Raw genomic sequence first — 24,947 nt, 5'->3', positions numbered from 1 at the left:
TTGAGACGTATTATGATTTGGAAAATTACTCTCAACTATACGAGCTTAATTCTCGTATGTGGAGGATAGAACAAGGATCTAGTGATGTTACAACATATTACAAAGAGTTGATGATTCTGGGGCATAAGTTGGATCCCTTTGAAGTGGAGAAATGGGAAAGTAGCAAGGACGACACTCAATATGGAAAAAAGAAGGAAATGAGCCGTGTGTTCGTGTTTCTTGCTGGTCTGGATAAAGAACTGGATGAGGTTCGCTGCCACATTCTTGGCCGCAACCATCTTCCGAGCATTCGCGAAGTCAAGAGGCTTGACGCCATGTGATGCTACCGAAGTCCATTGATTTGTTGATAGTTACATAAAGCTCTGCCATGGTTAGCAAGAACAACCACCTCTATGAGGACCGAAAGGGTGGGAAATCAAAACCCTTTCGCGAGAAGTGCAATAAACCATGGCATACCATCGATACTTGTTGGCAAATACACGGAAAACCAACCCATTTAAAAAAGAAGTCGGGCAACAACACAATAGGGATGGTAACAATAGTCGCGCCTTTCAAACAAGCAATATCGACACTGGACAGCAACCATCTTGTTGGAAAATTCACGGAAAACCATCCCCATCTGCCCCATCCCATAGTAAGTCCCTCATCATTTTTTTCATAATGTTAGCCACGCGAATCGGTACCTTGAAAAGAGACATATAGTAGGTTGGCATTGCGCTTAGAACCGCTTTTATCAATGTCAAGCGACCCCCTCTCGATAGAAATGTCTTCTTCCAACTTGCCAATTTTTTCGACATTTTAGACACCACAGGTGCCCAAAATTCCATTTTATTTGGATTCCCTCCCAAAGGTGCTCCCAAGTACGTAATCGGCCACTGCTCTTTCTTGCACCCAATCGCTAGTCTGCAACTTCCCCAAAAATATGCCTGGCCTTCTTCTCTATCTATTAATATATTTTAGTTTCGTAAAAAAAAAAAAGATCACACGATGTATGTTAAGCACGCTAGTGAAGGCAAGATGATTATCCTAATCATTTATGTAGATGATATAATTCAGGAGAAGCGATCATGTGTGTGAAAGGCATAGAAGGAGACAAAGAATCAAGAACCAAATCCTTCACATAGAAACTAGAAGTATATTTCCGAAATTTTCACAAGTTTTATTCTTATTTTACATAGCTCTAGGTCTAATAATTTATACAGAATAATCAAACTTAATTCTAGGCACAATCCTTTAAGGTTAGTTACTAGAAAATAATTGTCCTTAATTAGCCTATGTACTTAAGAATCAATATTACAAAATATCTCTACACAAACACAATATTTCCTTATATTATCTCCACACTCCTCAAGTTGGAGCAATCACTCATGCTCAACTTGCTAGTGAAGTCCTCAAATTTTGGTCTGAAATGTCCTTTTGTCAACGCATCGGAAACTTGCCATTCAGGTGTGATGAACGGCATACAAATGATTCCATTATGCAGTTTTTCTTTGATAAAACGTTTGTCAACTTCGATATGCTTAGCGGGATCATCTTGAACTGGATTGTTTATAATACTAATTGCAGATTTGTTGTCACAAAACAATCTTATTGGAACCTCTGCATGAGTTCTTTTAGAACCAGTTCTTTTAGAACCAACTTCGGTCATTGTAAGTCACATACTCCATTTGCCACAACTCTTAGTTCTATTTCAGCACTACTCCGAGCCATGACATTTTGCTTATTGCTTCTCCAAGTGACAAGATTGCCGATTAAGAAGGCATAATATCCTGAAGTGGATCTTCTATCAGATATTGATCCTGCCCAATATACGTCAATAAAGGCTTCTATGCTCCTCTGATTGGTTTTTCGAAACAATAAACCGTTTCCGATGAATTTTTCAGTTATCTCAAAATATTGTATACTGCCTCCAAATGTTCTTCGTATGGTGAATGCATGAATTGACTAACCACGTTGACAACAAGGGTAATGTCAGGTCGTGTATGCGAAAGATAAATGAGTTTTCCCACGAGACCCAACATTCTCATTTTTTGCAACAGGAGTTCCTTTTGAATCTGCATCCAACTTCTTATTTGTTGTGATGCATATATGCCCTTTCTTTTTTTTTTTTGGATAGAAAACTAAATATTATTATAATATGGTTTTACAACACTTGCGCGGATAAGTAATCCGCCACAACATTTACAATGAGTGTAACTAAACCCAACACTCTATGACATAGTCAATTAAACGTAGAAAACACAACCCTATTACAACGTAGCTTAGTTATCACACGCAAATCAATTTCCAGTCTCTTACTAAATCAGTGATCCCTAAATGACTATATTCTTTCAAATTCGTCGTCCAAGATGCAATCCGGAATTTTATTTTCTCCCAAACTTGATCGACGGAGTCCACAACATCTTCGAATATTCTTTTGTTCCTTTCCAACCACAATGACCAAATTACAAAATGAATTATCAGATGCCAGAATTTGCCGAGTTTTTTTCTCTTTATGACACATGGAGCCCGAGTAGAACAAGTCTTTTGCTTGCCTAGGAGCTGCCCATTGGTAGCCCAGCTCTTGAAGAACCCTCGACCAAATTCCTGTTGAGAATGGGCAATGCGAAAGCAAATGGTCCTGATCCTCTTCATTATTTCGGCATAAGCAACACCATTGCGGCCTCAAAACACAATTTTTCCACCTTCTTTGCACTGCATCGCACGTAGGAAGCTTCCCCAAGGCCACGATCCACGAGAAAATCTTAACCTTTTGTGGGACTTGTACTTGCCAGATATTAATAGAAAAGCCAGTAGAATAGAAATTTGAAATAGGGAAGAATGAGTTATAGAAAGAACTGACAGAAAACAACCCCGATGGATCTCCCAACCAAACTCTATAATCCTCAATACCCATCTGCAATTTAACACTCTGTAAGACATCCAACAAAATAGAGAACTCCCCGAACTCACCCTCGTTAAGATCTCGTCTAAATCTCACATCCCAAATAATCGACGAAACCCCCCCCCCCCCACTATTAACAACATCTATGAAATGATTGATTGGTTTATTATGAGAAACCGAAATACGAAACAGTGAAGGAAATCTAAATTTGAACGGGTACCCCTCCCTCCCAAATATCTTCCCAAAAACTAATGAGATTACCCTGCCTAGGCACTACCCTAATAAGTTGATGGAAAGGTTGGTAAGCCCGAGAGATGAACTTTCAGGGACTTCTGTGCGTCACTTCCACCGCCAACCCCAAATCCCACCCGTTTTCCTGAATCCCGTAGATGCTCTTGATAATTCTCATCCACATTGACCCCCTGTCCACCGACCCTCTCCACCACCATTTCCCAAGAAGAGCCTTATTTCTGAGACATATATCCCCCACACCTGTACTGCCTTTATCCTTAGGTTTACACACTTGCTTCCATCCGACCACGTGACAGTGATGTTCCTCGTCACCACCATCCCACGAAAAATCCCTTCATCATTTTTTCCATCATTGAAGCCACCTTTCTTGGAACTTTGAACAATGACAAGAAATAAGAAGGCATTGCTCTAAGCACAGCTTTAATCAAAATTAGTCGCCCACCTCTAGATATGAACGATTTTTTCCAACTAGCCAGTTTCTTGGACATTTTTGAGAGAACAGGTTCCCAGAATTCCAATTTTGTGGGATTACCACCCAATGGTACTCCGAGGTACTTAATAGGCCGACTCTCCTTTTTGCATCCAAACGACATCGCCATGTCGCCTACATCCTCATCCGAGCAATTCAATCCCAACACCACACTTTTTCCCAAATTGATTTTCAACCCTGAATTTGTGCCAAACCGTTTGATTATGTCCAATAAAGCCAACAAATCCTTTTTTGATTTAACGAAGAACAGAGTATCATCCGCGAATTGTAAATGCAAGATTTCGATTTTATCTTTCCCTACTTGAAGACCCTATACTTCATTTTCAGCCCTTGCCTTATCAACCATCCTCCCCAACCCATCGACCACAAGATTAAATAGGAACGGTGATAAAGGATCCCCTTGTCTAAGACCTCTCTCCCCTTTAATTTTCCCACATGGTTTTCCATTGATATATATCGAGAAAAATACATTAGAAACACATTCCCTTATTTACCTTCTCCATCTCTCCCCAAATCCTTTCCTACAAAGCACGAACTCAAGAAATCGCCAATCTACGTTGTCATAAGCCTTTTCCAAATCGATTTCGAGCACCAAACCTTTCTTCTTCTTGCGACGATGTTCTTCCACAATCTCATTCGCTATGAGGCAACAGTCCAAAATCTGTCTACCTTTAATAAATGCGCATTGATTTTCCGCGATGGTATTGCACAAGACTTTTTTCAGCCTATTTGTCATCACCTTAGCCAATATCTTATACAAACTCGTAATCAAACTGATTGGTCTAAAGTCACTGATCTTTCTCGAGAATCGATTTTCTTCGGTATGACATATGTAAGTCTCATTTGTGATCCCATTAACAACCCCATCTTCGTAAAATTCAGCAAATACTTTCAACAAATCCACTTTCACCGTTTCCCAATTACTTTGATATAAAGCCATGGTGAATCCATCCGGCCCTGGAGCTTTTGAACCATCACTGTCAAAAACCGCTCGTTTAATCTCTTCTTCGTCGAATAGTTTTTCCAAATCCTCTGCATCAACATTTTGTATAGGACACCAATCCAAACCATTAAGACCCCTTCCTACATCATCAAAATTTCCTCCATCACTTTCTGATTTCCTAAACAAGTGCCCATAGAACTTTAAAATTCCTTGTTCGATTTGTTTTTCATCAATGACCACCCTTCCATCCTCTAATTCCATTTTGTCTATCAATGATTTATTCCTTCTGTGGCTTAGCAATGAATGAAAGAATTTTGAGTTTTGGTCCCATTCTTTGAGCCACTTGACTTTGGCTTTTTGACTCTGTATATGGAATTGTCTGAAAGTTAAGGTTTCCATCTCACACCTCAAATCCCTTCTTTCTTGATTTAGCGCTTCCGACCAACTACCGCTTGCCTCAATCCCATCCAACTGCTTTATCTTATGGCTCAACTCTTTGAATCTGACATCCACATCTCCAAACACTTCCTTGTTCCAAATGGAAACTTTTTTCTTAATAAATTTCAATTTATGCATGAATTTGTACCTTTCCCACCCCTGACAATCCCCATCCGTCCACCATGACCTCACTTGATCTTTGAAATTGCGATTTGACAACCAAGCATTTTCAAATCTAAAAGGAGTAGGGCCCCATTTCAACTTGGTTGTATCGAGCAGGACAGGGCAGTGATCCGATGTAATTCTCGGTAACACCGTCTGTCTAACTGTTGGAAATATATCACTCCAACCCCCCGAGAAAAAGAATCTATCCAGACGACAACAAATTGGCACCGCTCTGAAATTTGACCACGTGTATTTGCCATTCAGAAGTGGTGGATCATGGAGCTCCAACTCTTCAATCAAACCATCGAAACAGAACATGCTTGTACTTAATGATTGGCTATTCATTTTTCCCCCAAATTCCTTACTACATTAAAATCACCTCCTAGACACCAATTATTCCCACAAATCGATTTCAATCCCGCTAATTCGTCCCAAAACAATTCTCTCATCCTCGGTCTCACCGGACCGTAAATGGCTGTGAACCACCACATAATCCCATCATTCTGTTTAAATTCTATTGAAATCGAAAATTCCCCCATCAAATTATTTTTGGCGATAACCGTACGAGGATCCCACATGACAAGAATTCCACCTGAACTTCCGACCGATGGCAGACACACCCAATCAACAAATCTTGACTTCCATACGCTAGCAACGAATTTTTTATCCACAATTTCTCGTTTTGTTTCCAAAAGAACCACTATGTCCGGATTCTCATGACGAATAACTGACTTAACCAGTTGTCTCCTACTCACTGCCCCCCGACCTCTTATATTCCAGGAGAAAAACTTCATAAAAACACACTGGATCCCTTGGAACTTGTTCCTCTCTCATAATTTAAGCCACTCTGAATTCTGTTTACTTCCTTCTCCAAAAGAACATTGGACATATTATCTATTTTTGGACGTTTTTCATCTGTTTCATTTCCAACTTAAACGTAACATCACAAAATTTTTCCCCCGCCACAACTCCTGAGAAGATATCTCTCTCGTAACCTGGCTTTCCATCAACCCAACCTAACCCCCCTCCTAATAAACTACTAGAAAGACCCAAAGCTGAGAAGGATGATGGAAGAAAGCAGTTTAGCGAAAAAGAATGAGAAAGAATAGAATTTTGAATACCATTAAGTACCTGTCCCACGATAGGTTTCGAATTTACTGGTAGAATAGGACTTGAGTTGTTACCGTCGGCAGATGTGAAAAGCCCATCCAAAGCTACTGGTTCATCTTCAGCAGTATCAGAATCTTCATAGCAGATTGAACCGTTACTTTCGGATTCTGAGTCATAAATTTCCGCATCCTGCATTTCATCTTGTGAATCTTCAATCTCCAGCTCCTCTAATTCTTCCAAATGATCAGCAGTACTATTCCTGTATAACCCCCTGATATTGATGTCTGTTATTGACTTCCCCCGTAAATCTTCTGATTTCTGTCCCTTCTCACCATCCATCTTACTTATTCTGCAATAAGTTTTCCAAAATCTATTCACTTCTGTGCCGCACCTCTCGATCTCTACCGTGGTACCGTGGTCATCCTCCTGCTTGTTATTCATGGAATCAATAGAAGATCTTCTGAATTCTGATACATCTTTTGGATCGATGTTACACAAAATCTTGATCACTTTTCCCCCATATGAATGATTCATGGACTCTGTGTTTTTGCCAATATTTTTCGGTTGTTCATTTGATTTGTCGGACCCGCTTTTCTCTCCCAACTTCTCCCCTGAAGCTTCTGATTCACCTTGTCCTCTTGCTTCTGTATCTTGTCCTTGTTGAACCTCCAGTATTGATTTTCCTTTAACCTGATTGTTAATGGATTCATCCTTTGCCGATAGTGTCTTATAAATGTTGTTATTACCCCAACCCGCCAAGATTTTCTTCCCATTCACGACAACTTGAGCGTAGGTCTGCCTTTCGTACTGCTCATACCCATTAGTATCAAAGGATTCCACCCTAATTCTGATCTCTCTATTCCTCCCTGCCAGTGTGATATCCATCTTTGTTTGAATAAAGCCTCCTTCAATTCCCTTGACCTTTATCTTCGCTCCCCCGAGTTCACGGAAGTGCAATGTGTCAGCGCTAATGGCCAACAATCCCCCTCATTGCTCGCCAATTACTTTAAAAGTAGCCGGAAACCATAATTCCCAAGGTAGTCCACTAATCCATATCCAACTATTACAACAGTTTTCAACCGACTCCGTTGTATTGATTTCTTGTGACCACCCTTCAAAGCCCAGAGTCACGCCGAAATAAAAAAATCCTCTTTTCAAATTAACGAAAAGGAAAACTCAGTCGCATTGGAAGGCCACCATAAGGCTTTATTAGCTTGGAACGGAAATAATTCAACTTTCCTGTTCGTTTATTTCCCAAGCACTCTTTTGATTAGCTCCCAAGAATATTTAATTCTTCCTCTGGTAACAATGATTGATTCATTCCAGTTCTTCTTCATTCTCACCTTATCACATTCTTCCGAAACTCTTATGATTCCCATGTTGAAATTCTTCTCCAAGACACTCTCATCCTGCTGATTTATCTTAGGCTTCACCTGGGCTATTCCTTGTGCACGATTAGTCAATGTATTCCCCTTCTGATAGTTCCCTGACATCAGCTTGTGCATTGCATTTAAAATTTTTATCCACCCCTCTGAATTGAAACCATTGGGTACGATTGTAGATTGTCTTCTTCCCTGCATATTATATTTGGACAGCTCTAAGAATCTTCCACGTTTGTTTTCGAAAACCTGTGTTGTGAATACTGCATTCTTTGATTGTGATCTTGTTCAGCTCTCGGTAGTCGATACACATCCTCATGCTTCCGTCCTTCTTCTTTACAAATAGGACAGGAGCTCCCCACGGAGACGCGCTTGGTCGAATCTGCTTCTTATCCAACAACTCTTGAAGTTGCCCTTTGAGTTCTTTCAACTCTGCTGGAGCCATTCGGTATGGTGCTTTTGAGATTGGTGTAGCATTGGGCACTAAATTAATCTCAAATTCCACCTCGCGGTTGGGAAGTTCGCCCGGGAGTTCTTCAGGAAAGACATCCGGAAATTCTTGCACTACCGGAATCTCTTCTAGTGTAGGTGCAGTTTCTTGTTTTACCTCGCTTAACATGGCTAGGTAAACTTCTTCTCCACTTTTCATGGCTTTCCAAGTTTGAGAAGCAGAAAGAAGAGTCTTTCGTTCTTTGGTCTTGCCATGAAATAAAATTTTCTCTTGGTGTGGAGCTTGGATGGTTACCGTCTTTCCATGACAGTCTACTAAGGTATGATTCTTGGCTAACCAATCCATTCCAAGAATTACATCGAATTCCACCATGTTTAGTTGAATCAGGTTTGCTTTGAATTTCTGATCTTCTATGAGAACACTAATATCCCGATATAGAGTGCGAGTTTCTAAAATTCGATTTGCAGGAGTGGCTACTCTATATGGTTCTTCTAAGTTATCAGGCTTAGCTCCTAGCCTCTTGGCAAATCTCTTAGACATGAATGAATGCTTAGCACCACAATCAAATAACACATAAGCAGGTATATTATTGATTAGAATGGTACCGGCTACGACATCATTTGAGTTGTCCGCCTCTTCTTGAGTTATAGCATAGACTCGAGCATTTGGCTTGTTCTCCTTAGGCTTATTTGGAGTTGCTCCGCCTGCTGGACCATTTCTCGGATCCGGAAAAGGGCATTGAGCAATGCGATGACCCATCTTTCCACAACGGAAACAAGCTCCCGAATTTTTACGGCATTCACCCGTGTGAGTGAATCCACAATTTTGGCACTTGACTCCCTCTTTGCTTGATGGGGAAGAAGTGGTTCCTTTGGCTGGATCACTGGTGAATTGGTTGCTTGAAAACCTAGGCCTTTTGAATTGTTGGCCTTGTTGGTACTGGCTTGACTGAGGACGTTTGAGTTTGTTCTCACCTTCACGCCTCTTAATGTCATTCTCGGCCCTGATGGCGGCTCCCATCAACTCATCAAAACTGTTGGGCTCGATAACGGCAAGGGCAGATTGAATACGACTGTTCAATCCCTTCTTGAAGCGATGCATCTTCAAAGCTTCGTCTCCCATGATGGTTGGGGAGTAAGTTCCCAATGAGTGGAATTTGGATGAGTACTCCACCACTGTCATATTTGGTTCTTGCACCAAGCTTTCGAATTCTGACAGCTTCTGCACTCGAACTGCTGTCGGAAAGTACTGCCTCAGAGATGCTTCTCGGAACCTTTGCCAAGTGATAGGTCCCGCCTCTATCATAGCTGGTGAGACTCCTTCCCACCATTTGGCAGCTTTATCCACAAGGAAAGGTGTAATCACCTCTACTCTGACCCTTTGGGTAACCTCAAGTAGTCGAAGATGGTTTTCCACCTCTTTCATCCAATTCTGTCCGACCTCTGGATCGGTGCTTCCATCGAAATTAGGGGCTCTTGCTCTTCGGAGAGCCTCATAATGTTGCTTAGTCCCATTCTGAGCTGGAGGTGGTGGTGGTGGCTGGTTAGCATTGGGGTTCACTAACCCTTGTAACGTGGTTGCCACAATCGTGGCTATTGCCATTAAATCCACTTGGCTGAGGCCAACTGCTGGTGGCTGCTGTTGTTGGGGTTGTTGTTGTTGTTGTTCATTCTCATCGTTGCGGTTGTTGTTACGGTTGTTGTAACGAGGATTGCGGTTGTTTCTCACTGGTCTTCCGTCCATTTCCTACAATGATGAAAGTTCTAAGGTTGATGGCAGAATAGAGACTAATCAAAAGAATCACAATGATTGAGTAATTGCTCCAAAATTAAATATGAACCAATGGATAGAAATAATCTTTTATTGATTCTTCAAGAAAGTGCAATTACAAATGAACTTTGAAATGAAAACAGAAATGCAAGTGGGATAAGTGTTATTACAATTACTACTACTGGTAATCTAATCTATCACTTCTCCCAAATCTAAATCCATATGATCCTCTTCAACTTCCTCTTCTTCTTCTTCGGGATCCTCCTCGGGTTCATCTTCATGGTTGGCTATTACTGCTTCGAGATGTTCAATATGACCATGCAGAACTGCATTCTGGTCACTAAGAACTTCAACAGTATCTTGCAACTCTTGAATCTGAGCATCAGTATGTTCTCTATACTGATTATGCTGGTGTACGAGTTGGTGATTCTGATCCTTGAGTATTTGGATCTTGTCAAGTAGTGTGTCACGTAACTCGATGAATTCCACCACAGTCTCTTGGGAGGTTTCAAACTCTTCTTGAGCCTTCCTACTCCTCTCTTCTGCCTCATGCAGATAGTGAGCATAACGTTGAACATCACTGTCTAAGTGCTCTGCTCGACGCTCCAATTCATCTTTGTCCAACTCTAGACAATAGTTATGTTGCTTGAGTTTCTCTAGCTTCCTTTCTAAGCTCTTAATGTAGCTACTCTGGTCAGCCATATCCTACATCCAAAAACATGAGATTCAAGGTTCAGAAATGATCTCAAGAATATAGGTCGAGTTATAGACAAATACTGGAATGAACAGAATCAGTACTGCCTATACAATTAACAGAAGAAATAGCTCAAAAATTTTCGGTCTCAGAATGGTGTGAAAATTTTACTAAAAATCCTTAACATCAAGAACATGAATGGTACCAAGTTTGGTGCAAAAATACTAAGCCAATTGAAAATGAAAATTCCTCAAAGTTGCAAAATTTTGGAAAATTTTACAGAAATGATGATATCACTATCTAAACGATGGATTTTGGGCTTCGTCGGTGGTGCTAGAACAATTTGTTCTAGGTTAGGTTCTCTTCGTCGAGAGCTTTCCAACGCCTACTTTTAATGGTAAAAATTCCTCCTGGATCAAAAGTTATGGCCGTTTGAAGTTGGCGCAAAAAACACCTCAACTTCTATGCCATTTTGCGAGGTCTACTGCATTTGCTTGCTGGAATACACTGTCTACTGCAATTCTGATGCTACTGCAATCAGTCTGCTGCTTTTCCAGCATTGTCTGCTGCATTCCGAGTCTACTGACCCAGTCTTCTGCATTCAGATCTACTGGTTTCCTTCTACTGGTTCTGGTTTCAGGCTACTGGTCTTATCCTACTGTTTTTCGTCTACTGGTCTACTGAATTATTATTATTATTATTATTATTATTATTATTATTATTTTTTTTTTTTTAAACTCGTTTCAGTAGTCTATTACAGTAGCTTATTTTCAGTAGTCGATTTCAGTAATCTTCAGAACTTATTCTCAGAAGTCTATAAGAACTTATTATTTCTAGTTCCTCCTCCCCAGATTATGAAACCCGGTTTCGCTCTGATACCACTTCAATGTCACGCCCCGGGACGGGGGTTGGTTGACACCGGCGTTGCTCTCAAATTGACATTCGAAAACAACAAGCGTCAGAAGTACGAAATTCAGAAACCAGTCTTTTATTCATAGATACTGAATATTTCAATGTCTGATACAAACTCGAATAATTAATGTTTTACAGCGGAAATGTAAAACAAACCAGACATCACAATGTCTTACAGACGCAGCGGAAAACAACATAAATGAAACTGAGAATTAACAATCTTCTTCACCAGCCCCAGAACTCGATCTGCTCCTCTTCTTCTAGCCTTTCTTCATCGTTTTTATCTGAGATGTTTTGGTGGGTGAGTGATATGGTTGTCACTCAGTAAGCGGGGGCGGGAATAACTCCCAGTTTTCGAAACCATTTTCATACAGAACAGTAATACGAAAATATACAGAACTTCTTGTTTTCATAACAGAAATCATTGTTCAGTGTTCAGAAATCAGTAATCAGTATTCAGTAATCGGAAATCAGGATTTATCAAATAAGCACTGAGCACATTCGTGAATTTCATGGCTAAACTGATATCAGTCCCCTATATGTTCTCTCCTCTAAGGGGTGAGGCCAGTAATCAGTATTCAGAATTCAGTAATGTTCAGAATATATATTCCTACCATTAGTTCACTAAGTTTCAGTGCTTCGAAATCAGATAACAGGATTCAAGAATATACTTGGCTTTAAAACAGAATAGTCAAACAGTTTTCAAGATATTTATACATAAGCCCACTTACCGTAAATTGCTAAAGTTTCGGTTGAAGTCTACTGAAATCTGCTTGCCTCGCTACTGGATTCTACTGCTCGAAAATCAGCACTCTCTTAGCTTCGAAATTTCAAGTGATACTCTCAAGATTTGTGTAACCCAATTCAAAGGTTTGAGAGTGTTATTTATAGGCAAATATTCTGAGTGTTAGCTTCCCATTAAATGGCCATAATCTGCCATTAACCTCCTTTATTCCGTGATAAATGCTTCAGTTACGAGTCTAAGATGAATCAGTAACTGTCTGCTGGAACTCACTCTTCTGCTGCTTGATTTTGTCTGCTTGATTCGGTCTGCTGGATTTTGTCTGCTGGAAAATGTCATCTTCTGAAATATGAGTTGCTGCTGGAATCGTTGGCTTCTGCTGAATTTGGCCAGCTGCTGCTACTGCTGGAATTTCAGGTTCTCACATGCGGATGGGCTGCATATGGGTGAGATTTATTCTCACCTGTTTTGCTGTGGAGGAAGTCACACTTGTATCTGAATTCATGGCTCTCTGTTGGGAGACAGATTTTTCAGATTTCTATTTGGGCTTCTAATTCCAATGCTCAAAGTGTGAGTGAAAGTATAAAAGAGCCCAAAGAGAGAGCATAGCGGTCAATTTTAATCTGTTAGGGCAGCTACTTTCGTAACCCTAAGGACTGATGGCTGAATTTGCTCCACTTTAGAGCTGTTATTTTCAGAGCTCTAAGGATTGTTCATTCCTTGATAATCGAAGCCCAGGCTTAGCGCAGATGAAGACAAAGAATAAATAATCAAATCCATCACATAGAAATGAGAAGTATATTTCTGAAATTATACTGAGTTTTTTTCTTGTTTTACATAGCGCTAGGTCTACTAATTTATACAGAATAATCAGACTCAATTCTAGGTACAATCCCTTTAGTTTAAGTGCTAGACAATAATTATCCTTAATTAGCTTGTGTACTTGAGAAGCAAATATTCATACAATATCTATACATAAAACAATATTTCCGTCTATTTCTTCACAATGTGGAAATTAACATAGCTGGAAAAAGTCTAACATTAGAATTTGTGATTGAAGATTTGAGATCTTTATGTTTTTCTTGGGAATGTAAGTTGTTAGATCAAGGAAGGGAATATATGTATCACAAATGAAATACGCTTTGGATAATGTAGACCAAGTGATTCTCCTATGGACCCATTGGGTGTCTAAAGAAAGCGCCTTGTAGGTAAGCTTATTTATCTTTCTCATGCAAAACATGATATCGCCTTTACTATTAGTGTAGTGGGTGAATTCATGCACTCACTTTACCAATCTGTAAGATTTTAAGATATCTAAAGATTTTTCTTGGAGAAGGCCTTGCTAATTTTTTTTTTAAAAAACAAAAGAAGCATCGAAGCCTTTACTTAAGCACATTGAGCGCGTTCAATGTCTGATAGAAGATTCAATTTGGGTTTCTTCACTTTTCCATGGGGTAACCCGTATCCTTGTAACCTAGAGGAGTAAAAGACAAAATGTTATGGCTTGTAGTATTGTTGAACTTCAATTAAGGGCCACGGTGAATGGAGTGTGAAATGTTTGTGGTTGAATTTGGGTTTTTGAAGAGTTGAAGTTAGAGTTTGAAATGTCAATGAGACTATTATGTGATAACTAATCTACCATATATACCAATTTGATATGATTGCACAATGCATATTGAGGTTGATAAACACTGTATCGAAACTGAAAAATGGAATCCTATCACCCACATTAATGTAAGACTTAATTGCCTCTAACTTAAAACTGCCTTTTGCTCAAACACGTTTTATTTACTTTATGTTCCCAACTCAACATATTTTGTGCATAACTAAGTTCAATTATTTTTACTTTTGTAGGGGATTCCGGAGTTTTTACTGCATAGAATTGGATTTTTTAAAGAAGCACTTCTACTTCCTGCTCTTAAAAGTGGAGATGAGAAAGTGATAGGAGGACTTGCGTGCTTGTTGTCAGAAATAGGTCAAGCTGTAAGAGTCTAAATTTATAATGAGAATTTATTACATGTACTTTCAGTTATTTTCCTATAGTTTAACACCTTTTCCATTTTTAAAACCAAGAAAATCACAGTCCCTTTTACATAGTTGTTATCCTGATAACCTCTCAATTGCTTGCTAGGCACCTCTTTTAATTGTGAGAGCAACTACCGAATCACTTGTTATGGCAGATGCTCTCTTAAGGTCAGATTTCAAGTCTTTGGTGTTTTTAATTGAAGTCCAGAATGTTTCATTACATGAATGCATATTTAGACAGGATAAATATCTGAAGTCCTAATTGGATTTGATTTTCAAATTTATTGAGCATTTTTTATTTGCTGATAGTTGTGTGACATTTCCAAGTGAAGACTGGGAGATCGCGGACTCAACTTTGCAGTTTTGGTACCTTCTTTAATTCTGTGTGCTCTCATTTACACAAGATAAATTGGAAATTAAGTTTTTGCTTGATGATTTGATGCCTTAAAAGTATATGACTCGGACTTGGTATGATTTATGTACCAGGAGTAGCCTTGCCAGCTACATTATTGGGCTCATGGTGGATAGAGCTGAAAATAAGCATAATTTAGAGAAATGTTTTGTTCCTATTTTCTCAGCATTATTCGATGCTCTGTTGTTGCGTGCTCAGGTCTGTCTTCGCTATCATAGCTCTCATTTGATCAATTTCTATATTTATTGCCACAGTAATTTATTTTCATGGTTTGTTTTGGTAATATCATTTATTAGCCATTTTACTTCACCTTTTATGTGCAAGCTGATTCTGAGTTTTTGTCCTGTAATCCAACTCAAATCTTATTAATGACGATCTCAAAAAGCTCCTTATGGGAACACTCAAGAAATTGATATTCTAGTAGACTAATACGGCGAGTCAATAATTTTTGCCAATTAGTATTCATTTTTTTGTTAGTCGTTCAATCGTTGTCCTGTGGTCAAAGATTATATTTTGTGTGAAATTAAATACCAAAGAGATTTACAAATTCATTGTGGACCCACAGTCAAAAATAATTCATCAGTAGTTCTTTGCTGATGTTAGAGAGAACTGCTCAATGTTGGATCTGGGAAAACAGCTTCCACTGCATTATTGGTTCCTTGTTTGTTTTCTGGAAGTTTGCTCAAATGTGTTCCACCAAGCTTTTATCGGCATTTGCTGTGTGCTACATGCTGTCCTGAAAAAATGTTGAACTTTTAAATCTATTATTTGGTGTCTTTTTGTGGAATGCATGGTTCTGAATATTATTGAGATATACTATCTTCATGGCTACTTCTCTGGTTACAAATTCCTTTACCGTGCATTTAGTCCCAAAAAGTTGAGACTGGTAGGGAAAAATCAGCAAGCCATGCATTGAGAAAAACAAAAAACATGGAATATTAGTGAAATGCTGAAAATGATCATCACTGGTCCAAACCTATTGAGACCAAAGTCAGAAAAATGTTATGGGCAGTCATACCAAAAATACCATGCATGTATTTTGATTTAGATCTTTCCTTCGTTTGTCAGAAAATTGATTCATGTTTCATTTAGGTTGATGATTACACATATAATGACCATGGAAGTAACCTTATACTGCCAAATGGCCTTGAGCAATTGAGGATGAACCTAGTGGAACTTTTGGCAGAAATTTTTCAGCTTTTGGGATCTGCTTCATTTATTGATAAGGTGATGTTGGATGATTCATTCTGCAATATTTGTATCCAATAACAGTATTTATTATGCTGATTTTGAAAGTTTGATCCTGTCAACATGTTTAATGAAAATATGCATGTGAACTTCTTTACTTCAGAAAGACAATGTGATCTTGCATGCACATGGCTCGACAGCATAGAGAATATGGCTGTGTAGCTCCTTTTTTTTTTTTATTTGAAACTATAATTTATTATAATAATAGAAGGGATTACAAAGAAGCGAATGAGTAATTCGCAAAACACCTAACAAAGTAAATAGCAAAATCACTACTACACTAGTGTCAGGAACATAAAAATTTCCAATCTCTACTCTAACTAAATCTGAAATAGACAAGTGATTAAACTCTGGAAACTTTGTCGTCCAAGTCGCAACTCTGAATTTGATCTTCTCCCTGACCTCGTCTATAGACTCGACAAATCTGTGAAAATTCTATTGTTTCTTTCCAACCAGATCAACCAAAAAATGCAATGAATTACCAAACACCGAAAGCTCCTATTTTTTTTCCCAGTGGGGAAGCCTGGCTCAATAAGAAATAATTCCCGTGCTTTTCTTGGAAAAGTCCATTCGAAACCCAACTCTTGCAGTATTTTTATCCATATACCACTCGAGAAAGAACAATGCAACAAAAAATGGTCCTGATTCTCCTCTTGCTTTCGGCGTAAACTACACCATTGCGGGCAAAAGGCACAGACAGTCCACCGTTTTTGCAATGAATCACAAGTCGGCGGTTTCCCTAAAAGCCACAATCCACGAGAAAACTTGTACCTTGTGCGGGATAGGTAACTTCATCGATGTCGTCGATCTCCAAGTGAATTCTAACTTTGACTGATATGTGCGTTTCGGAAGAGCTTTAAATGAGGTTGGATTAGGTGAGTTCAGCACTCTTTTAGGTTCTTAGATACAATCAAGTTGGAGTTGGGCATGAAGGATTTTCGAGTTTGGTTGGGAGATTTTTCCGGGTTTTTTTTGCTCGTTCTTTCTATGACTCTTTCTTCCCCATTTCCAACTTTCATTTATTCTCGTATTACTCTAATATCTGGAAACTACCTATCCCGCATAAGGTTCAAGTTTTCTCGTGGATTGTGACTTTGAGGAAACTGCCGACTTGTGATTCGTTGCAAAAACGTTGTCCTGTCTGTGCTTTATGCCCGCAATGGTGTAGTTTATGCTGGAAGCAAGAGGAGAATCGGGATCATCTACTGTTGCATTGTTCTGTCTTGAGTGGTATATGGATAAAAGTATTGCAAGAGTTGGGTTTCGAATGGACTTTTCCAAGAAAAGCACAGGACTTGTTTCTTTTGGAGCCAGGCTTCCCCACCGGGAGAAGATCTAGGAGCTTTTGGTACTTGGTAATTCATTTCATTTTTTGGTTGAAGATGAACAAAAGAATTTTCACAGACTCGTCGGAGTCTACGGACGAGGTTTGGAAGAAGATCAAATTCAGAGTTGCGAGTCGGACGACAAAGTTGCCAGAGTTTAATCACCTGTTTATTTCAGATCTAGTTAGGGATTGAAAATTTATATGTTCCTGACACTAGTGTAATAGTCGCTTTTCTCCTTCCTTTGTGAGGTGTTTTGCTGATTACTCATCTGTTTCTCTTGTAACCCCTTCTATTATTCTAATAAAGTTTAGTTTTAAATAAAAAAAAAGATATGACATAGAATAAGGTGCTTGTTCGTTAGTACAAACTTCAATTTCTGATTGCTATCTGAGCATGGGTTTCACATCCCAAGCTCACAATCGAACATGTGTAATTTATCAACAATTATGAAAGTCTGAAGTAATTTCTTTCGGATATGTATTTTTTCAATTCAAATAAATGGAGTTGTGATACACGTTATTTAGAATCGATGGACACAATGAAAATAGGATTATGTTTAAGGAATCCATGTAATAGCTATAACTAATCAAATATGGGAAACCACGCATGGGCATGGGCGAAATTGAAGAATATAATCATGGACCTCTGGTCTGCTTTCGTAACTTAAATCTTTTATTAATATAATATTGTTTCCTATCAATTTTATTTTTGAAGAATATAGTCTTTGGATTATATAATTTGAACGAGATCAAGGATCTTCCTGATCTTGTTTAGTCTGGCATGAGAAATGATTAAAAATGAAGATGTGGTGGCGTCTTCTCTCTTCTTAACCCTATACTCTATAAAAAATAACGAGTATTAAACAAGATTAGGCTTTTTTCTGAGATACCCGTCTGGACGAATATCTGAACCTTTTCCAAATTTAAAATAATCTCAAACCCAAAATTATCATGATTTATTAAATTTGATGTTTATAAAGTTAATAAAGAAAAATAATACTTCAGGCCGTTTCTTTATAAATGAAGCATATGTAAAATAAGTACACTTTTATGTCCTTGTTAAGTGACATTTCTATTTATTTTTCTTTGTCAGCTATTTTATCTTGTTTGTAGTTTGTTAAATTATTTGAAAACATGTGAGTGTGATGCTTACTTTTTAAGATGCTATGCCAGAGATCAAATCATATCTGAAAACATATGCATTTATTCTTTCTTGTAAGTATGAAGCCATCTGATGGTATCTGATTCACTTTACAGTTAGCTGCTACTCCTGTTTATGTCTCATGCCTTTCTTAAAACATGATATATAGATCTTCTCTGGAAGTTTGAGATCTCCGAGCTTGTATATTTCTTGGAAAGAGGTAGAAACCAAGTTATTCATCCTCAATGTGGTGAGTGCTTTAATTGGTCTTTCAGATTTCATTATTTATAGTTATATAAGCACCTCCTACACGGCTTTGCATGACCAGATGTTTCTGTTTCTTTAAAAGTTCTTCTGCTCTGATGTTTTCCTGTTCAGATTTTTGTAATTTGAGCTTTTTTTCCCTTTTTCCTTTTAGGTTTCCGAGGTTGTTCTTAATGAGGGACAGCATTTTGATACGTCCATTATCATGCAACTAGTGACAATTTTGTCTGACAAGACATCTTCTGACCTCAAGGGATTTATGTGCCTTGTATGCTTTCTATTCTTGTTTTGATATTGTTTATAAATGTTAGCCAAGTGACTGAAAAGAATGAAATATGAGGCAAGGTTTTAGGAAACGTTAATGGCATAAATTTATTATTTAACTACTGTCTCCTTTTAATGCTTTCTTTTGTAGATATACAAATCACTTGCAGATGTTATTGGTTCCTATGCCAAGTGGTTGACGGCATCTCAAACAAACAGCAGATTATTGTTGTAAGTTATTCCTTTCCTGCTCTATTCCTCAGAAACATAGAATTTTAGAAGTGATCCTGTTTTTTGAGAAGTATAGTATGTTTATACAACAGAGAATTTTAGGTTTCAGTTATGTATTATCCCACAATTGGCTTTGATTTGCTACTATTCATTTGGCATTGCTCTCACGAAATATCTCTGGTTGACCTGCTATTTTCAGATTGTTTCTTGCTACTGGGATTCTTCAATCATTTTGTTCAAGTGCTTGTGTTTATGCTTTGCGCAAACTCTGTGAAGAAGCAGCTTTCATGATGTGCGAACCTTCCAATTTGGATCTCTTAATTTGGATAGTAGAGGTTGGTTTACTTAAAACATAAGCTAATGCATGCAGGCACCCTATGGAACTACCACTCATGTGAGCCGCCCCATATGTGTGTATACGTCTTTTGTCCTAACAGTTCACAGAATATGGGCTATAGGGATTGGAAGAGAAGCAGTTGCCTTTGGACGATGAGGATGAAGTAGTGAGTGCCATTGCTCTGATATTTTGCTCTGTCCCTGACAAGAAGCTGATGAATAAATTGTTGGCTGAACTTGTTTCTCCTTTTCATTTAGCTGTTGGAAAACTTGTAAGCCTGTTTTTTGAATTTTTTTTTTAAATATAATTGAGATCATGTAATTTTCTTTCCATATATCAGAAACTCCTCGAAGTTCATATGCATTTAGTTTTATGACTTTTACTTGCTATTTTCTTAACAGTTGAGCATTGATAGGATTATAACCCAGACATCTTAGTTGTCTGTCGATTTTATTAGTTGTCTTCCATGTTTACTTGTGATTTAGCTAACTCATCATATACTGTTGGAGATTACAACTATTCATCATAGATGTATGTCGAGTAGTTAGGATTTGATAGGCTTAATTTTAAACTAAGATCCTATATTATTGGTATGATAGGATATTTCCTAGATTTAATAGGATTTGATTTATTCCTTTGATCTATATAAAGTGTACTAATTCATGACTTTAAGGTACTAAAAATAAGAGAATTTGTTTCTCCTAAAATGTATGCCATGTTGTCTTCCATATTATTCTATATGGTATCTAAGCACTAGGTTGGGATCTATTTGTTCCAGTAGTGAAGGCGCCGGTTCAAGCAGTGACAGTGGTGGAACCCAATCGCATGTCACTCCCCCAGATTCTTCCCTTCAAACAACGATTCTCAAATTGAATGGGAAGAATTAAGTCCGGCCTTTTATTGATGGAAAAGGCAAAATGGGGTTCATGAACGGCGAAGTGAAAGTGGGTGCGACTGACCCGAGATACAAGCAGTAGCGTTCCGAGAGTTCATTGGTCACGCCATGGTTGATCAACTCTATGGAGCTAGCAATCATTAAACCATTCATGTTCTTACCCACAGCTCAGGAGGTTTGGGAGGCAGTATGAGAAACTTACTCCGATTCTAAAAATTGCTCTCAATTGTACGCAGTGTTCTAAAAAGCGGTAGGCGGGCGGTTACCTACCGCCTAGCGCCTAGGCGACTAGGCGGTTGCCTAGGCGGGTTTTTTTAAAGCTTAAATTCATTAAGTGGTTCATGATTATTATGATTGTATATGAAATATATATTATTATAAAATTTAAAATTGTAATAATAAATATATATTAATAAATTTTTATATATGAATCATCCACATCAGTTTACTACTTTACTACAACCGTTGTACAATGAAAATTAAATTTGTTTAACGTTTTTTCCAACATAATATATTGATATTAAACCTAAACATCTAACTCTTCTAGTTCATCTCTATATTTTTCCAATACTTCTTCTGTATCGGATTCAAACTCAAAATCCATGGCTTCTTCCTCCTCTTCATCCGATACAAATTTTTCTTCGTGAAGTTCCCTTACATCTTCAACATTTGTCTCAACATCTTCATCTCCACCATGAACAATCCATCCTTGTGCCATAGTTGCTTCACTAGCAATTAGAACATCCACTCCTTTTTCTTCTTGCATTCTCTTCTTGTTGATGATCTTGGTATTGAATTGAACATAAACTAAATTGTTCAACCTTCCGGTACTAGTGTTACGAGCCCAACATCAATTGTGGAAGTCTTAGGTCCATTGGGCCCAAGTGCAGCAAACGGCCCAAACAAACCCAAAATAGTAAATGTGTATACCAGGAGGAACAAGGGAAAAACACGTGATGAGGGAGGGGGATTCAAATATCAGATAGAAGAGAGGAGAGAGTATTCAGTTACAAAATATTGTTGAGTGATCACTAGCACTTGCTAGGGAGAAAAGTCTTGTACAGTTATGAACTCAAATGATTCAACGATATAATTGCAGAAATGAAGAACAAATAAGGAAATGAAATATTGTATTCAATAATGAAAGAAGAACCCAGAGTTAAACATTCTGTACAAGACTTTTCTCCCTAGCAAGTGCTAGTGATCACTCAACAATATTTTGTAACTGAATACTCTCTCCTCTCTTCTATCTGATATTTAAATCCCCCCTCCCTCATCACGTGTAATCGATTTCAGTGATACCACGGACCTACTAAGTGTCGGGTCTCCCCTTAATACCACGAGCTGCCCCTGCCAAGTAAATTTCATCTCCATATTGGCCCAATTCAACATGACATCTCCCAAAATGAGATCCAGCTCCCCCAATTCAAACAAATATCCCTCAATCCGAATCTGGCAGAGCCCCAGATCTACTTCTACTTCTTTACACAATCCCTGGCAAGCAATGCGGCCCCCATCTCCTAGACACACACAAAACTTTACTCCCTCATCCACCTTAATGCCCAGATCAGTGATCAACTGCCTTGAGATGAAGTTGTGGCTCGCACCACTATCAACCATCACTACCACGCCCCTTCCCGCGATCTTTGCCCTCATTTTTAATGTCTGTGGCTGGTTAATCCCACTGACCGAGTACAATGGCAACTCAAGCGTGTTGTACTCAGTGATTGGAACCCCCGGCCATGCTTCAACTTCATTCTCCTGACTGTGAATCTCTCCTCCCACCATCCCGTGCTCATCCTCGCCTTCTTCCCCATCTTCCTTAGCTAAGACAGTCACCCTTAAACTCTTGCTTGCACATTTGTGTAGTGGGTGGTATGGCTCTCCACATTTGAAACACAACCCCTTCTCCCTCCTATGCAAATACCCTTGGTGCGATATAATTCGGCCTTCACGATTTTTCTGTGCCGGAGCTTTCGTGGTACCCCCGCCATTTCCACTTGGGTTTGATCGTGACCCCCCTCCGTACGTTGTCGGAGTGAAAGGCTTGTGTTGGTACCCTTCTCCGGGGCCTGCCGTCCTTGCGATACTACGCGATGGCGGATGAACAGATAGAAAATCCTTTTCAGTGGATTGGGCCTGATTAGCCCAATTTGCATTACAGAGTCCTTTCTGTTCCAGACTCGGGCCAAGCCCAGTTCGGCTCCTGCCACGATCCAACACTTTCCCAAACAACTCCACTTCCAATCCTCTCGCCAGCAGCATTGCACGATCCATCGTCCGTGGGCTGTGCATAATCATCCTCCTCCTAATCTCCTCCCTCAACCCACTCATGAAGTAACCCAGACACTGGTCTTCTTGGATGTCTCCAATCTGGGCAACCAACACCTCAAAGCGCTCAATATAGGTGTCAATGGGTTGTTGTCCCTGCTTCAGTGAGGCTATCAGCTCAAAGGGATTCGCCTCATAGCCGCCGTACCTCTTGATTAATTCTTCAGCAAATCGATCCCAGTTCATGTTGGGAATTCTCACCTTCATCCAGCGGAACCAGTGAATCGAGGCTCCCTGCATACAAATGTAAGCCAATTTGAGCCTACATTCGATCGGGGTGTCATGAACATCGAAGTATTGCTCTACTTTTCCCAGCCAGCCCATCGGATCTTCTCCTTCGAATACAGGTAATTCAATCCTTCTTAAGGCCATCCTCATGTCCTCTGTGATTACTTCACGTTCGCGGGTCTCCGCACTCTCCTCCTTCTCTGGCTTATCGACTTGACCGTGAATATTGCCTCCTTCTTGTTTTTTTATTAACTGCTCCATCAACACCCCCAGCTCACTGAGGCTTCCAAGAGTTTGATCGAGTTTCTCTAGTCTGCCTTGCACTTGTATCATGCTCTCCTGCAAGCCATTAACAGACCGTTCCATTGTTTCTAACTTTGCGTCACTTCTGGTGCTGGCCATCGTTTACAATCGTCCCTCGAATCCGGCAGGTCGGACCAATGTTATGAACTCAAATGATTCAACGATATAATTGCAGAAATGAAGAACAAATAAGGAAATGAAATATTGTATTCAATAATGAAAGAAGAACCCAGAGTTAAACACTCTGTACAAGACTTTTCTCCCTAGCAAGTGCTAGTGATCACTCAACAATATTTTGTAACTGAATACTCTCTCCTCTCTTCTATCTGATATTTAAATCCCCCTTCCCTCATCACGTGTTTTTCCCTTGTTCCTCCTGGTATACACATTTATTATTTTGGGTTTGTTTGGGCCGTTTGCTGCACTTGGGCCCAATGGACCTAAATCTTCCACAATTGATGTTGGGCTCGTAACATCTAGTCTATTTCTTTTCTTAGTATGGATCTACATTAAAAAAATATTAATATTGAATACATATATAAAAATATATAATAATAAGTATAGAATAATCAATTAAGTACTTGCTCCCTCATAATTTGTTTTTTTTAAGTGTAAACCGCCTAGGCGGATTTTTAATTGTAAAATCGCCTAGGCGGCTTTCGCGCCAGGCAGGCCGATTAATATAGTGGCGCCTAGAAGTTTCGACTAGTCTAAAATCGGGGCGGTTTTGGACCGCCCAACGCGTTGTACGAGCTAAATACTCGTGTATGGCAGATGCAACAAGGCAACAAAGATGTCACAACTTATTATAACAAGTTGATAGTTCTATGGCAGGAATTGGACCGCCTCGATGTAGATGAGTTGGAGAATAGCAAGGACTATACATGATACAAGGCGAACCTGGATTGACACAGGATGTTTGTCTTTCTTGCGGGATTGAATAAGGATCTAGATGAGGTTCGAGGCCTTGTACTTGGGTGAAAATCTCTGCCTAGCCTTCGAAAGGTGTTTTCTGAGGTACGGCATGAAGAAACTCGACGACAAGTGATGCTGAAACATTCTGAACCCACCATGGAGTCTAAAGGTTCGGCCCTTGTGAGTCGAGAGACGGGTTCCGAAGGTAGATCATTTTTAGAAGTGCAAAAAGCCATGGCACACTATAGAAACATGCTGGAGAATACATAGGAAACCAGCTGATCTTGAGAGTCGAGCTCTTCAAGTTGGTAGTGAAGATTCTGGAATGCCCTCATCCTCCTCGGATTCCCTCCCCTTTCCAAAGGATCGATTTGAGCAACTATTCCAATTGTTTAATTCTTGACGTGATAAATCCAAGCCCTCGTGTTCCTTGGCCCAAAAAGGTATTTTTCCTTGTGCAAATATTACACATTTTATCGCTAACAGTGTCTGGATTCAGGAGCAACAAATCATATGACCGGATCATCACAATTTTTCTCCTCGTATATCCCGTGTACAGGAAACCAAAAAGTTAAATTGTTGATGGCTTTGTTGCATCTGTTGCAGGGAAATGAACTGTTGTTATTTCCCCTTCTTTGACTCTTACAAATGTGTTACACGTTCCCCCTCTATCGTATATCTTTTGTCAATCAACAAACTCATTGTTGATCTTAAGTGTCGAGTCATATTTTTGTCTTCTCATTGTGAATTTCGAGATTTGGCCTCGAGGACGATGATAGGCAATTCTAGACAAGAT

General features: G+C 39.2%; 1 protein-coding gene across 8 annotated transcripts in view; it reads left to right on the top strand.

Moving 5' to 3' along the window:
- LOC140806397 (transportin MOS14) overlaps window positions 1–24,947 on the top strand; it is a 42,923-nt gene that overhangs the window by 5,780 nt on the left and 12,196 nt on the right. For 7 of the 8 annotated variants that reach the window (XR_012112479.1, XR_012112481.1, XR_012112480.1 and 4 more), the window contains exons 7-16: window positions 14,085–14,213; window positions 14,362–14,423; window positions 14,565–14,621; window positions 14,742–14,865; window positions 15,760–15,894; window positions 18,553–18,633; window positions 18,802–18,915; window positions 19,063–19,142; window positions 19,342–19,477; window positions 19,601–19,750. Coding sequence is in view for 5 of the 8 variants with exons in the window: in XM_073163043.1 (XP_073019144.1) it covers window positions 14,085–14,213; window positions 14,362–14,423; window positions 14,565–14,621; window positions 14,742–14,865; window positions 15,760–15,894; window positions 18,553–18,633; window positions 18,802–18,915; window positions 19,063–19,142; window positions 19,342–19,477; window positions 19,601–19,750 (1,068 nt within the window). In the remaining 3 variants the exon portion in view is untranslated. The remainder of the gene's footprint in view (window positions 1–14,084; window positions 14,214–14,361; window positions 14,424–14,564; window positions 14,622–14,741; window positions 14,866–15,759; window positions 15,895–18,552; window positions 18,634–18,801; window positions 18,916–19,062; window positions 19,143–19,341; window positions 19,478–19,600; window positions 19,751–24,947) is intronic. The other variant, XM_073163045.1, reaches the window with a different exon arrangement.

Source organism: Primulina eburnea, chromosome 11 (genome assembly GCF_022965805.1).
Source record: "Primulina eburnea isolate SZY01 chromosome 11, ASM2296580v1, whole genome shotgun sequence".
In the NCBI taxonomy this organism is placed as follows: domain Eukaryota; kingdom Viridiplantae; phylum Streptophyta; class Magnoliopsida; order Lamiales; family Gesneriaceae; genus Primulina; species Primulina eburnea.
Note: the sequence above shows the minus strand (reverse complement) of the source record. Positions and strands in the feature narration are given on the sequence as shown.